The sequence below is a fragment of the Onychomys torridus genome, chromosome 10 (genome assembly GCF_903995425.1).
Source record: "Onychomys torridus chromosome 10, mOncTor1.1, whole genome shotgun sequence".
NCBI lineage: Eukaryota > Metazoa > Chordata > Mammalia > Rodentia > Cricetidae > Onychomys > Onychomys torridus.
Genome location: NC_050452.1, coordinates 38,854,113 through 38,870,668, shown reverse-complemented (window position 1 = coordinate 38,870,668; position 16,556 = coordinate 38,854,113). Strand labels below are relative to the sequence as shown.

General features: G+C 38.7%; 1 protein-coding gene across 1 annotated transcript in view; it reads right to left on the bottom strand.

Annotated features, from left to right (window-relative positions):
- Positions 1-2,582: 2,582 nt before the first annotated feature.
- LOC118592373 (cytochrome c oxidase subunit 7B, mitochondrial) overlaps positions 2,583-16,556 on the bottom strand; it is a 125,557-nt gene continuing 111,583 nt past the window's right edge. Inside the window, exon 3 of the mRNA XM_036201259.1 lies at positions 2,583-2,952. Coding sequence (XP_036057152.1) covers positions 2,655-2,897 — 243 coding nt within the window. The 5' untranslated portion in view covers positions 2,898-2,952 and the 3' untranslated portion in view covers positions 2,583-2,654. The remainder of the gene's footprint in view (positions 2,953-16,556) is intronic.

The following is a 16,556-nucleotide window of genomic DNA, read 5'->3' as shown; positions in this document are numbered from 1 at the left end:
TGCTTCAGTCTTATGAGAAAAAAGCCTACTATAAATCATGAATGAAACAAGAAAAAAAGACTTCTTATTATGCCTCATGTACACTTTCCCCCAATTTCAAGGATAAGTCTTTAACATATGGACCTTTGTGTGACATTTAACATATAAGCACAGCATCTTTCCTTTTCTATAGTTTCAGGGAAGGGCTGGTCAAATAAAGAAAAATCCTGAGAGAAAAGGAAAACAAGCATAAAAAAAAAAATAAATAAACAACTTTACACTTCAAAGGTTGGGCAGACTGTTCCCTATCCCTCAAGCTTCCAGCTTGCTTCATTGACAAGGAACAAGAGCTAAACTAGCTCCCACTAGTTGTTCTCCTTTGAGTTAAGGTAAGTTAAGTGCCAGGTAAGTGTGCAAGCCCTTAAGGAAGCCTTCACCATCTCCTATAGGTAGGTCATCAGCATAGCTTAGTGATTAAGAGGAGTGTATTCCAATTTAAATTCATGATTTCAGTGCAAGTGTCCCACATCCAATTGGCCCTGGCTCTTTCCTACTTCACATGCAGTTTCCTGCTTTATTGAGAACAGCTTCCATACCAGATGCAGAGATCTTGTATGGGTTTCTCCATCACCTCAGGCATCTGCATTCTTTGTCACGCCCATAATTCATTCTGTATTCTACATTACACATTGCTTTTCTGCTCATCAGAATAAACTCTACCTGATCCAATCAGTATGCAGACTATGCAAATTCTATAAATAAGGAAGGTAAACACCAAAGCAGAAAAATGGAAAAACAAAAAACCTCAGAAAATTCACACAAGAGAAAAAAAAAAATGGGTCGGGGAGGGTAAGATTGAAACATGAGCTAGTGTTCTGACCCTCAAAAGATCAGATATTAAAATTTCAGAAAACTCTACCCATTGTAGAGGAAGAATTAGAAATAGTCCCAGAGCATAACAGAAACATTCTCTACAATATCCCCATTCTGCATCTAGGAAAGATCCAAGAAGGCATAGACCCCCTAGGATTCCCAAGGATTGCTTCTGTAAGGTAACCACACCCTTGAAATTGCCTATTCCTTCTCCTGAGCTACAGTCTTGATTTAATTACTTTCTGCTGAACAGAATATATGACAGAAGTGGTAAGATTGGGTTGCAAAAAGACTCAAAGAAAAGCAAATAGTGTTATTATTTTATCATGACTAAGATGTAGGTATCTGGCCACATCCAACAAGGTCTTGAAACTAGCCAACTACCAAGTGAGTGAAACTGTAGTGGATGCTTCCTCCTGCCCTGAGATGAATGAAGCTCTTTCTGAATACTCTGCAGAAATATGAGCTCCTGCACTAAAAAGCCCCATCCCATCCCCATCATCCTCAGATTCCTGACAGAAAATGAGTTTGCAAATGCCTTATGGGAAGAAGTTTCAGAGTAATTTGCAAAATGAAATAGATAATTAAAATAGTCTCCAATAATCTAATTACAACCCTCAGTGGAAATCAAATTCCTATTTTTAATTTTTTTAATGAATGTGGGCTATGATTACCTATAGTAACCCATTTACTCATCATTTCAATGTAATTGAAAGCCTCATCTACCAGATCCTGTTCTGAATACGAAATCACAAAAGCCTATGATCTTACAGTTTCACAAACAAATAATAAACAAGTGTAAAAGCCATCCTAAAAGTCAGATAATGAAAAGAGCTATTAAAAAAAAAAAAAAAAAAAACAGGCTAAGGAAGTAGAAGAGAGAGAAAGTGAGACCAAAACACAGGTAGGGGGGGGTTTGTTTGTTTTTTTGAGACAGGGTTTCTGTGTGTAGTCCTGGCTATCCTAGAACTCACTCTGTAGACTAGGCTGGCCTCGAACCACCTGCCTCTGCCTCCTGAGTGATTGGATTAAAGATGTTGCCACTCCCTGGTGAGGTAGCAGTATTTAACAGATCCACTCTGAAAACATTGACATGTGAGCAAAACCATGAAGTTATGAGGAAGTGATTCATACAGCATCGAAAGTGCACCCCACGCACAAGAAAGAAACAAAATCATTGCGATGCAGGTCGTAAAATCCCATGGCAGCATCCACAGCCCCTTTTCTAATATAAGAGCTTGGACTTCAGAGACAAATGAGTTCCTGGCTTTACAAGATGAAAGTGACATCCTGACAGTTTAAAGATGATCTTGAGTGCTGAACTGAAAAATGCATCATGGTGAGGGAGGGGTCAGGGTGATGAGCTAAAAAGCAAGGAGACTAATGAGAAAGTTTTGAAATCAATGCCAGTGAAAGTACAGTGGTACAGACCAGGGTGGGAATGAGAAAGGACAGGTGAAACTGGCCAGCTTCTGACAAAAGAATATTATCTGGATTCAATAAAATTAATTTCTAAGGTGTGTATTTATGAATGTCTACCGAAGACAGGTACCTAGAATAAGTCAGTAAATCAGAAGAACTTGTGCTTCTAAAATTTTACTTTTCAAATACATGGTATCCACACTCCCCAGTATCTACATCCACTGCTACTGCATTACTTCCAGGAACTAAATGATAGTTTTCAATGACTTGTTAGCACTTTTAAATGAACTTTATTTCTTTTGTTATGCTATATTTAATTAACAGAACATTTCCATGACAAGTTTGTTTTGAGACAAGGTGTATTATGGTATCTGAGATAATTACTTATTCTTCCACTCTTTTGGGGTAACTCTGCCAACGGGAGACAGATTCCATTCTACCCCCATCTGTGTGATATAAATTATAAATCCAAGAAAACAGAAAGTGGATCCACTAATTAGCATCATATTGCCATATTTGTCATGAAAATCCGATGAGGTCTTTTTGTGGCCCTGTCTTGCCACAACTTGTCGAATGCTTTGAGTCTTCAAACGGTTTAGTGCGGATCGGGCCAAGGGAAACATAATGATGTGTGAAACGATTACTACTGATTGCAGCAATGGGTCTATTTCCAGAGACCTGGAAGACAAAACATAACATTTGATCTGTATTCAGTTCCTCCTTCATTTCAATGCTTCATCTAGGCCCCTAGATCCTGTAAACAGCCATCAAAGACCGTGAAGGTTCCAAATTTCCAGTGCAGCCCTCTATCTTTTTCCAATTAATTTTTTGAGACAAAGGTTTCTCACTGCATCTTCTCATGGGTTCAGGATCTCCTGACTGTCTCCCATTGCTGGGATTAGATATGTGCACGGCCACATACAGTATTTCCATGACTGCTAGGGATCTGAACTAAGGTCCTCATGCTCGTGAAGTAAACATTCTATCTAATAAGCAGTCTCTCCAACCCCAAGAATGTGACTTTCAAATCATGATGTCTGGATTCTAACTTCAACTAAGAGCCTGGATGACTGCATAAATTTGAGCAGTTAGTAAAAGTCCCCGTGCTTCAACATCAGTGTCAAGCTGAGATAACAATATTGTGAAGACTGCATAGAATAACCCAAAGAACAACGAATTAGACAGTGTTAGATTTTTCTTACTCATCAAAAGCATGCAAAGGCTTCTTCTCCACAGGCAGAGTCCAGATTTATCAACATGTCCAAGACAGCTACTCAGGATCATTCCCCACACATCACACTAGTTGAATATCCTATCTAAAATCTACCATACATTATAGGTTTCCATCAGAATTACAGACAATGACAGCATCATCTCTTTTTCCTGTTCTTTTGTTTTTTCCTCTTTGGCCATTAGGAAAGAGCAGAATCAGAGAATAACTTATGATAACTAGGTCTTTGTCTCATGCCTTCTGCTTTATAAAAAAGACTTCATTATCCCTCACATTGAGAAGTTGCAACCCACAAACTTTGCCCCCGTGATGCTAGCTGCACACCATTATATTATATTTCATCCTTTAGTTATTCCTATACCTATGAAGCTCTTTCATGTACCTTAAGTTTTCTTATAATTAAATTGGCTTCTGCGGTTTAAAATTTCCATTTATAAATTCCTCTTTAGTTACATCCTATAAAAAAAATAATGCTGTAATGTTTGAATGTAAGATATCCTTCATGGTCTTGTATTTGATCCCATGACCAGAAGTCTACTGGAACAATTTGAAAAGTTGTGGAACCTTTAAGAGGTGGAGCCTAGCTGGAAAAAGTAAATTTCTAGAGTATAGACTTTGAGATTTATAGCAAGATTTGGCTTTCTAGCTCACATTCTTGTCTTATCTTCCTGTGTCATCTGTGCCCGAATCTAACAGGTATTAGCTTGTTCTCCATATCTAGAGCCAGAATGCTATCCTGCCACCATGCCTTCCTCAGGATGATGGAGCATATCCCCTGCACTGTAGTCCAGGATACATTCTTGTTTCTGTTAGATATTCTGCTACAGTAATAGGAAACGTAACTAACACACCCTGAATCTTCTCACTCTTCCTGCCTGCTGATATGAGTAGCATCTACCTTGTATCTACTTTGATGTATGTGAAAACTAAGAACTCACTAGTTAAAAGCATTTTCCACATTGCTAAATTCCACTTGGCAATTCTAAAATGAATTTTGTGTGATCATGCATCTTTAGTACATTATCCAAATAACTAAAACTATCGGTTCTAACAGCCATATAGAAGTATACAACACAAAATACAATAATATTCAAAAGTAAACGAAATGCTTCTCACAGCATACATCTGATGAAAAGTGACCACAAAAAGCTAGATTTCTCTTTCTCTAGTAATAAGAAAAAAAGTAAAAGTCCTCCTATCTTTGCAGCAATAAAATAAATACGTTCTGAATACATTTATCTAAACAAAATATAGTGTTCTATTGAAGATAAAACAGAAAGACTATGAAATCTACTTTATGCAGTAATGATTAGGTTAAGCTCAGGGAAGAGAACAGCCACTACGGGATTACATTCTAATTATAGGAGGAAAATATATAGACTTGAAATTTCACTGTTAACAATAGTAACATAACTAAAGGCCAAAAGAGTAAGTCAAGCACTAATAAAGAAAGAAAATTAGCATGATTGTAGCCAGACATTATGCCAAGATTTTTCACTTCTGTAAATACAAAGAGGAAGTGTGGTCTGTTTTTTACATAAAAATCAAGTAACAGGACATGATAAGAACACATGCTTTTAATTCCAAGGGACTTCTTAAAGTACATTCAACACCGAAGACTGAAAAACCTAAATAAACAAATAAAACCAACCAAGCAAACTTATGGGGATTAAAGTTACCAGAGATAATCTTTTAATTGAAAATGATTCTCTGCATTCTACTGTTTTCACCTAGTGACTTGTGAGTGTACCTCTACACTCAGAGCAAGCAGCAGTATACATGTTCAAAAGGCTTCTGGTGCACAGAAGGTAAGCCCAAACATGGTTAAGGAAGTAAGTGGGCAAGAGAGCAAGCAGCAGAGGGTGCTGTTACTTCAGACCAGAGTGCCATCTGGGGTAAGGGTGGGGAGTCTGTGAATGCTTCTAGATGAGATGACACTTAGATTCAATCTTTAATGACAATTAAGACCAAACAAAAAACTAGGGAGAAACGTGCAGCTGAAGCAGCAAAACTACAAGCTTGGGGGTTAGCATAACAGGCAGACAAGCCAACTGGGGTGACCAGTAGCTGTCACATAATCACTTTGGCCCAGCAGATGAGGAACTGCAGTGAAAACCTGTCATGTCTCTTATGGAATTTGGACTATTGCTGAGAAAATAAGTTTTAGGTTCATAGTCCTTGATACTGAGGACTTTTCATTCTGCATTTTAACTTTTGTGGTAATATAAACTATGAGACCTAGACATTGTTGCTTCTTTGTTCATATTTTAGTTGTACTAGTATATAAAATTATGCGTTCTGGGCTCTAGAAATGGTTACATAGGTTAAGAACATTTGTTGCTCTTCAAGCAAAACCAATTTGATTCCCATCACCCATATGGTAGCTGACAATTGTCTGTTAACTTCAATTTCAGGCCATCTGTCACCTTCATTTGGCCTGATGCACAGACAAATATGTATGAGGGCTAATCACCCGCACACATAAAATAAAACTAAATTCATCTTTAAAAAAGAATGTGTGTAGATTTTATGTTTCTAGGATGTGCTCATATAAAAGGCAAAATAGCCCACTCTCTTGGTTCCCTCGGATAGACAAGCCCCAACCTCTGCCCCTGAAAGACCCTGAGCCTTCAGGTCTACCCCCTTCTTGGGAATGAGGAACTAAAACCTGTACTAAAAGCAGAATTGCTAAACCATTGTTCAACCACAGTTAAGATTTCTGTTAAGATATGTTGCTCAACCATAGTTAAAATAATTACTGTGTTCCGGGAAAAACAACTGTAACCTTTGCCCATGCCCTGATGTGTAAACTCCCCCAGAAGTTCTCAAAAAAACCTCAACTGAACCTAAGGTAGCCTTTAAAGTAACCAATCCTGTAGAGACCTGCAATCTTATGTAAAGCTTATGATTTTGGCCTAAAAAAATTATACGTGACTGCAGTTTGGGGATTCTCTTACTATGAGGAGAGGAGACAGCCCATTTGTACAAATGCCTGAATAAACCCTCTTGCTGCTTGCATCAACTGGACTGGAGTCTGGGTTCTTGGGGCACCCACCCGAGAAGGTAGTACTCTGAGTCTGGGGTCTATCACCCCAAAACAGGCCATGCCTGCCAGAAGACCAGGTAGGCCAGTTGCCCAGGTATATTTTCCATTCTCTATCTTCCAACAGACCAAATCTCAGTTGTCCCTTTAAGTAGACTATGGGGGGGGGGGGTGTTCAGCCCCACAATAGCCTGCTCCCAGGGTCTGGGAAGAATGTATGACCAACTGATAATTGAATTTTTGATGATATTAAATGAATCTAAGTACACAAAACTCCTACTCCATACACTTTATTCTTCTGAATCAGTTCTTTCTACAGATATGGCTTTTTTTTTCTGTCCTCATGCTTAGCTCCTCTGTCTCCTCTTTTCCTGTCCTCTCACAGCCCTAAGCTTTTATGTTTTTGATCTCATCTTTGTCCTGTGTTTCCTCATCTCCCATCTTTCCTTCCTCTCCTACTTGGCTGACCTGATTTGAATCCACCTACAACCTGCAAAGCCTTTCCTTGCTCCTCACTCCCCTGCAGGAGCCACTCTGCTCTACCATCACAGAAACTCTGGCCACACAACTCTGCCTGGATCAGGATTCCCACCCCAGCCTTCACTGCACCTGGTTATGCAAAAAACGCTTTTGTTCTGAGTCAATTACTCTGGAATGCTTTTTGGCCTGTCTGGGGAAGGAAGGTCTGAGCTTCATTTGCAGAAGGAACAAAGCTATGCATCTACAATCCTGCTGTCTCCTAGGCTCTTTTGGGATGTTACCTAGTTCAGATCAGCAGAAGGTCTGAGAAGCTTATTCTGTTTGCTGTTAAGGCCTAGTAGTATATAAGTGCACAAGAAATTCATAGCAGAGGACAAATAACATCAAATATTCCTTGATATTTGACTTTCATCCAGAAGAATTTCTTGAGCCTTCTAGGTTTAGATTTGTCATATAAAGCAGAATCTCTATTTCATATACTTTTGGCCCACTGCAGTCCCCCCTCCCCTTATTGCTGTGTTCCAGCCCCCAATTCTGGAAGATACCATCTGCCCAAACACTGGACACAACTTCCAGAAGACTAGATAGCCTATGCTCCCATGGACTTCCTCCACTCCCTGGTGCTCATCCCCATGACACAATCTCCCCTTCTGGGTGGAAACACTCAGCAGTACCAGAGACCACATGGAGCACCAGAACTTCAGGTAGGCTGCCCACCTGCAGACCGCCTCCAAACTCTCAGTACCCCAGCACACTATCCCTAAGCTCCCTCTGGAGGGAGAGAGTTTGGGGAGAAACAACTGGAATTGGAGGACATTTGGGGTACAATGTGGAAACATAGTGCAGTGGAAACTTCCTGGAACCTGTGAGGGTGACCCTAGTGAGGACTCCTAGTAATGGAGGATGTGAAGCCTGAACCAACCATTTTCTTTAATATGGTAAGGCTTCCAGTAATGGGACTAGGACACCAACCCAGCCACAAAACCCTCAACCTACAACTTGCTCTGTCTGTAAGATGTGCTGGGGCAATGGTGGCTTGGAGTTGATAAGAGTTGCCAACCAATGAATGATCTCACTTGAGGCTCACGTACTAGAGGGAGCCCATACCAGTCACTAACCTGGACAGCCATGAACTAGAAGCTGGATAGCCTAGAGACTTAGGGTAAAACCAAACAGGGCTGTCCATAAATAAATAAATAAATAAGTAAAATAGAAAGGTCGGATTGGTGCCTAGCACAATCATCATCAGAAAGGCTTCCTCTGGCAGCTGATGGGAGCAGATGCTGAAACCTAGAGCCAAACATTAGGGAGAGCTCAGGGAACCCCTCAGAAGAGGGAGAGAAAGACTAGAGGAACTAGTGGACCAGAGGGTTCAAGGATACCAGGAGAATGCAGCTCACAGAATCAACTTAGCAGGGGTCATAGGGGCTCACAGAGACTAAAGCAGCAATCAGAGAGCCTGCATGGTTCTGCACTAGGTCCTCTGCATAAATGCTGTGGTTGTTTAGCTTGGAGTTTTTGTGGGGTTTCTAACAAGGAGAGTGGGGGTGTTTCTGACTCTTTTGCCTGCTCTTGGGACCTTTTTAGTTTTACTGGGTTGCCTCGTCCAGCCTTGATATAGCCGTTTGTGCCTAACTGCGTCTTGTTATGCTGTGTCCAGTTGTTATCCCTGGGAGGCCTGTTCTTTTCTGAAGAGAAAGGGAGGAGCAGTGGATCTGGGGAAAAGGGGACAGGAGGGACTAGGAGGAGCAAGGGAAGGGAGGATGAAGTCAGAATGTATGATATGAGAGAAGAATAAATAAAAAGGGGAAAACAAATAAAATTTACCTTCCCAAAGGCAAAATAAGAATTAGAAGAACTGAGTTACAACAAAACTTACTATAATAAGTGCAGATATGGTAAAATAAGGAAAATATGGTCACCACAACTGGTGTTAGCTTGAGAAGAATTATAACTTTTGTATTGAAATAATATGGCAAATTTAAGTGTTCTTTGTTGGATGATCTGTCTTTAATTTTAATCTGAAAATATGGATTGGCTATATAGTTGTATTACTCTTTCTTTAAACATAAAGAGAATTAGTGTAGTTTTATGGTGACACCTAAGTGATTTTATAATAAAATACCTTAAGATGATATATCCAACATGAAATGCCCAATTCTCCTTTAAAATGATTTTGTGTGTAATTGAGAAACATTCCTGAGATTGGGGAGAAACCACTGATCATCGGAAAAAAATTTAGGGTTAAAGCCACATTTCACAGGTCTAGAGATGTAGATCATTGTAGATCATCTGATGCCACTTGCCTACCACATGTGAGGCTTTATGCGTGACTGACACCAACATACACAAAGACACACAGACACAGACAGACACACATACACATACACACACACACACACACACACACCAGTAATATGTAGTCAAAACCAGAGATTAAGACATTAAGCATTAGAGAAGTACCTATAAAATGGTTCTTAAGAGGTGATAAGGATTTGAAATACTAATAGAGAAAAATAATTAATGAATGCCAGAGAAAATCTGATGGGTTATTTAATCATTATTGCAATTAAATAAAAAATTCTAATCTCTTAGCTTCCATGTTAAAATTTTTAGCTAAGGCAGCCGGGCGGTGGTGGTGCATGCCTTTAATCCCAGTACTCAGGATGCAGAGCCAGGTGATCTCTGTGAGTTCCAGGCCAGCTTGGGCTACAAAGTAAGTTCCAGGAAAAGTGCAAAGCTATACAAAGAAACCCTGTTTCAAAAAACAAAAACAAAACAAAAAAACAACAACAAAAAAGATTTTTAGCTAAAATGTCCCAGTTTAAATTCAGCAGATGCTCAAACTAGCTTATTGCTGAACCTGTAGAGTCTGAGTCTGTGTGACATAGGTACAAAATGCAGAAAGAAAAGGTTATAAATGATTGGGTGCTTTATGATTATGTGAGTTTAGATACTTGATTGCAAGGGACCAGGATCTTGAAAGAATTTCAAGGGGAATGTGTCATCTGGATAGCCCAATACAGATCAACAAGTGGCTGCTTTATTTGATATAATGATTTTTCTTGAAAGGTAGGAAATGTGATCTTGTTTCTTAAATGTCACAGTTATCACTCTCAAAGACATCAGAGTTGTTTCACTTGATGGGATTAAGTTATATCATCAGGTCTTCCCAATAAAATTCAATTGACACTTTGCTTCAAATGACATCTGCCTGGTGTAGAATTCCTATACATTTCAATATTTGTTGTAGCATGCCTGCCTTTAGCCACTAAATATCACCAGTATCATCTTCCATCAATGATGGCATCAATAATCTCCAGACATTGTCAAATGTACAAAATCTTCCCCATAGTTCTCTGCTGTTGAAAATGAGAGAAAATGGGTTCTTTTAGCTTCTTTTTTGTTTTTGTAGTGTTAGTGATTGACCCTAGGGCTCTGCACACTAAGCAAGCACCTGATGACTGGGCTACATCTACATTTCCAGTCGCCCCTTTCACCTTTATCTGCTGTGGATATCGCTCTGTGTAAATAAAGTTCTGATTGGCCAGTGGCCAGGCAGGAAGTATAGGCGGGACAAGAGAGAAGAGAATTCTGGGAAGTAGAAGGCTGGGGAGAGATACCGCCAGCCGCCGCCATGAGAAGCAACATGTAAAGACACTGGTAAGCCACAAGCCATGTGGCAAAGTATAGATAAGCAGAAATGGGTTAATTTAAGATAGAAAAAGTAGATAACAAGAAGCCTGCCACAGTCATACAGTTTGTAAACAATGTAAGTTTCTATGTGCTTTCTTGGTTGGGTCTGAGCGACTGTGGGACTGGCGGGTAAGAGAGATTTGTCCTGACTGGGCCAGGCAGGAAAACTCTAGCTACATTTATCTCCAAGAATCAAACATTTTTATCACAAACAGCAGCTTATGTTAGAAGAAAATGCTTTCTTCCATGTCCCACCCTGGATGCAAACTCACTAGGAGCTGATCCTATTCTATGCAGTAGAACTCTGGCAACTCACTTGAATTTATCCACCTTCTGTTTTCTCTCAATAAAAAACAAAATTAACTGAATTTATTCAGTTTTTTCTCCAAACTTTTCAGATTCTAAGAGTCTCTCAAATCTTTGTTTTAAAATGGAAATTCCTATGTCTCATATCAAATGTAAGAGCATACCTGGGGAACTGCTTAGGACTCTGCATTTCTGAAGTAAGTTCTGTTAGCATGTACCATTAGCCATGCTTATGGAACACAAAGTAAGATCAGCTCTAGTGTGCATCTACTCTAGATGCTCTTGGACTTTCCAAGGAGAGAATCTTTTAAAGAAGAGTGCTGCAGTAACTGAGCCCAGCATTGTGGTGAACTAATCTGAGTGCCCTACAAGTTATACACACAGCCTGGTATGAAGTTAGCCAACAGAAACAGCTAGCAGCATTTAAAGTCATTCAGAGTACTACCAATGCTGATGTTCTGCTGTATAGTAAGTGCCATATCTTTAAAGCTGGGCTCTTGGACAACATTATTCAACTGTAGTGCCTTCGTTTCCACCTGCTTTTATTTCTAGTCTTCTTTTTCACAGCTTCAGAATATCAATGCAAAATAAGAAACAATAACAAGGCAATCGTCTTGAAATGAAAATGCACATAACCTGTGGTGTCTTTAGTTCGCTTATATATGTCAGAGGATGCAAGGAGGGATTAAGTGTACATTGTGCAAAGTGTCTCCCATCATTACTACTTAAACTTTCAGGCTTTTCATAACAAGAAATACGAGAACCCTGCAAAAAGAAAAGGTACTGGTACAAATTTTGAAAAATGGCTATATTTTACAAGCATCATATCCTGACTCACTGAATTGATGCATTTGCTTAAGGCTAAATTTTACGTTACTTTATTAAGTCTAAAATGTTACATAAATGAATGCTACCTGAATAAAGAGAAAGGCAGATTATCACACTGAATTGCTATTCCAGGAAGAAGGGACAATAGCCAGCACATAGAATTTCTGATTTGATGTTCTCTGAGGCAAGTGTTGCCTAATGATAATAGTTGTTAAGACATGCCAACTCCTACATGTTTTCTCTCCCTCCACACCCCTCTTTTATTTTACATTGAATATAAATCAGGTCCAGTATTTCCTCAAAGAGGATATTATTTGCCTGTTTGATAACATGTTCTAAAGATTCTAAAAGGGTGATCCTGTTGTTAAGTAATTGAAGCCACTCATAGAACATAAGATTTCCAGTAAGAAATAGCAAGGGCATGACTATACAGTCCATCAACAAAGGTCTCAAATGTGCTTGTCCCTTGTCGCAGTTGGCCATCTTGTTCCTTCCTCCAGTCTTCAGCTTTGCATAGCAAGGCCAGAGTTGTCTTGCACACATGTGAAAATTACAATCATCTCAGCATCCACTTCTTGCCAAGGAAACTCTCAGAATTTAAGTAACTAGATGGAACGCAGTGGTAATTACACTAACTTTTAACTACATTCTAGTTACTGGAATGAATAATCAAACTCCAGTTTTACTAATTTGATACTAATTAAAATTAGAAAGCATCCTTACTTCAGTACTTTTCCATAGCATAAAGCATATAGCTATTTCACTTTTCTGTTAGATATGGGTAAGAGCTACTTGAAAATAGTACTATAGGGTTATCTACATTTGAGAAAATATAAAGGCACCAGATAGTTTGAAAGACTTCTATGGTACTTAATACACTGCAATGATTCCTTAACAAGGATGGCATGTGGCACTTTCTAAACTTAGCTGAGGATATCTATCATGCTTTTTCTGCCTGGAGTATATCTATATTAAGATTTTTCTAGAATAGCTCAGGGGAACACCAAAAGATGGCTCTACATACCCAATCCTATTACATCACTGTATCTTTTCCTATGGCTTAATAGTCCCAGAAGGCATTTCATAAACCACATAGTTTAACACATGACTCAAGGGGTATAGGTGGCGTGGTAAATCAAGTGTCTTAACAACCATAGAATATAATATGTGTAGTATTCATTATATGATTGAGATTCATAAAGTTTCAGTACTTGTGCAGATGTTTTTCTAGTCTCTATATCCATTTTTAAAAAATGAATTTCTTGTGAATAAACTGAAAACATGACACTGAAGTGGCCAGTGGAATTATATTAATAACTTGTTTGAAATGAAATTTAGAAGTAATTTCCACATTTATATCAGTGATATACTTAGCTAAAAGTAAGCATTAAGACATTTAACTATTTGAAAACAACAACAGCATTTTAATTTTAAAATAGCACCTACTAGTCCACATTTTAAATTATAATTATTTTAATTGCTAAGTAGAACTCAGGGCAGTAAGGGTGCAATCTAGATACCAATTTTAATGAAACGTCAAATTTAGATTATGACTGTTTTCTAAAATTTCCAGAATTTTTTTCAGCTTACAGTATCTTTGCTCTCCCAAATTTGCTCCAAATTTCCCTGTAAATTATACCTCTTTGTGTAAGACTTGTGTTGCTGACATCACTTGACCAACTGAGGGGGCATTTGCAGAGGAATTTCACTTGACAAAAGGAGCATGTCACAAGCCTGAGGCAGCAGTGAACAGAGCTATGCAGGGGCTTTACCAGGCCAGTCCTGTCTTTTACTAGAGTTCCCCTTCCTCTTTCCACTCTCCTAACGTTCAGTGAACTTCTTGAAAACTCTTAACAGATATTGACCTTGTCCTTCTTCCACTTTGGATTCATTATTTGAGAACAAGGAAGATTAGCCAGAGAGTCCAATTTGGTTAACCGATTTCCCCCTGCAGACACTTCAGGAGAAAGAGTTCAACAGGATGAAATCTTGTGGCAGGATGTTCACTTTTGTGAGATGATATGTCTAAGTTTATATTTTAAGTTCCTGAGGGAGAGATGCTGAAGGAGAGAGCAAGCCTTCAAGAGTCTAGAAGTATGAGACAAAAATACAGAACACAGACTCTTATTTAAAAATAAAAATTCCCAAGGGAATTTTAGTTTGAGAAAGATTTCTAGGGTTCCCTTTCATTAATCCAACAGATATCAGATTTCATTGGCCCAAAGGGTATTCTATTAACATTGTTTTTATTAAAACAAGTAAGTCTGCTATGAAAATAGGTCATAATTTTATCATAATCAAAAGATGGTTATAGCTTAAACCACTCGGTCCTGATAGAGTATTTGGCTTCTTGCAAACAAAATCTATTTTGGTATATTCAGGTCATTCAAGTTGTCAGATTTGAAAAAATCTAGAGATTACTTTAAATTGCCCTTTGCCATATTTGTCTTTGTGGGGGTGTTACTGATTAGTCACAGCTTGATGAAACAAATACTCATTGAGAAACAAAGTATATAAAGGAGGCTGGATGTTATACGGACCCTTTCTTGGTTTTTTTTTTTTTGGGGGGGGGTTGTTTGTTTTTGTTTTTGTCTGTTTTTAGATATGGTCTCACTATATAGCCTAATCTAGTTTCAAAGTCATGATACTCCCATTTGTGCCGGCATGCTGGGCTCAGGTCTGCCATTTTCACTGACAAGAGAATCAGAGAGCTTAACTTACATACCTGGGAACAAAGAGGAACAAATACTTAAGTAGAGAACAAGTGAGGCACACTAACACTCTGGCCAGCTCTCAAACACCACTACCACACTGAATGGAAGATGGGAGAATTCTTAATTTTAAAATGCATTTTACATATCAACCACAGATCTCTCCTTCTTCCTGCCTGCCCCCCCAAACCACCCCCAATCCCTCCTCCAACAACACAAGGTCTCGCATGGGGAGTCTGCAGAGCCTGGTACATTCAGTAAAGGCAGACAATTTTGTAGCTTGAACTGCTTAAGGGGCCCCCTAGCAGTGGGATCAGGATCCATCCCTGGTGCATGAGCCGGCTTTTTGGGAGAATTTTTAAGAATTAAGGACGTTAATCTCTGACACAGGTAAAATAGATACTTTTTTTGGATGGATATCTGCCATCCTGCAAATAAACAACTATGTACATAATATATCTATAGGTAGTTTAAGAGGAAGTATAAAACCTCTTTAGGTAATAAGGGCCGATGAACTAGATTCTTCCATCTGTAATATTCCATTTCTAAGTTTCAAGTAAATATCTTTTATCATGTTAGGGGTAATGGTAACTATGTGGAAACAAATACATGCTCACCTCTTTTGTACATTTAAATTTTTGATGTGTGTAAGAGTTTGCATGTAGTTTATGAGCATGTATGTGTGCGCAGGTTCACATGTATAACATGGGAACCTAAGGATAATGCCTGCTGTTGATTCTATTGCTTTCCATTTTATTCCCTTGAGACAGGGTCCCTCACTGAATCTGGAGCTAAGCTGATGGGCATCAAGCTTTAACAATCTCCTGTGTCCATCTTCTATAAGATGGGGTTACATGTATGTCCCTAGACTATATCTGTCTTTTAATGTGAGTCTTGGGGATCTGAACTAAGGTCATCATGCTTCCCAGCACATGTTTTTACCTATTAAGCCATCTCCCTAGTCTCTATAGCCCCACCCCTTTCCTGCAATTGCATGTTTCTAGAACTAAGAGTTTCTCTTCAAGGCTTCACTATGAAAATATTAGAAACCCGTAGCTAACCAGCATAATAGAGCCTACTAAATAAATACTAGTGTCAAGAAAACTGAGCAAAAAAAATAAATCATTCTTTCCAGGAATCCTCAATTAGAAGAAGAGATGGACAGGTAACCATAAAGTATCTGAATATGGTCAGGATGTTAGATCATTAAAAATAAAAGGCCTCACACCAGCCCAAAGATTGCAGGAAAAATGAACTTTTGCCTAAACTACATTCTAAAACAGATTCAGTCATACTAAAATAAAAATGGAAAATAGAGGCTTGTTATTCAAGGCTTTTTCACAATTATCAAGGGTTTTCAAATACTTTCTCTTTAAAAATGACCTTCAAATTCCATCATATAAAAACTAGGATCATCTCCTTTACTGTCACATTCATAGCAAAAGCACATGTAATAAAACTACACAGGCACCACAATGAAGTACAAATTCTGTAATTTTTTGTCAATTATACAATAATAAATTTATTTTTTTTACATTATTAAGTATATGTATGTACAGAAGGTATGTACAGGACACAGCCTATGTGTAGAGGTCTGAGTACAACTTGCAAAGTCAGTTCTCTCCTACCTTGCATTAGGTCTTGGGCAATCAAACTCAGACCATCAAGATTGGTGGCAAAAAACTTCCCTCACTGAACCATCTAGCCAGTCCTACAAGTTGTCCTTCATTGGAGGTAAGGTGCTTTCTTCCTCTTTCCTGTTCTCCATTCCAATCTTTCCAGATGTGACCCTAGTACTGCTACAGCCCGCCTGTCTGAACCCCTCCTTCCTGCCCACCTTAATTCTCTTAGGACTGAGCCTCTTGGAATTGAGAGGCAGAGGGTTAACTAAGGAATAAATAATAGAGAACAGTTAGCTATGGGGGAGAAACCATACTACCTCAACAAAAGATAACAAGAATTCAGGGCTCATCAAAACTTCAAAATA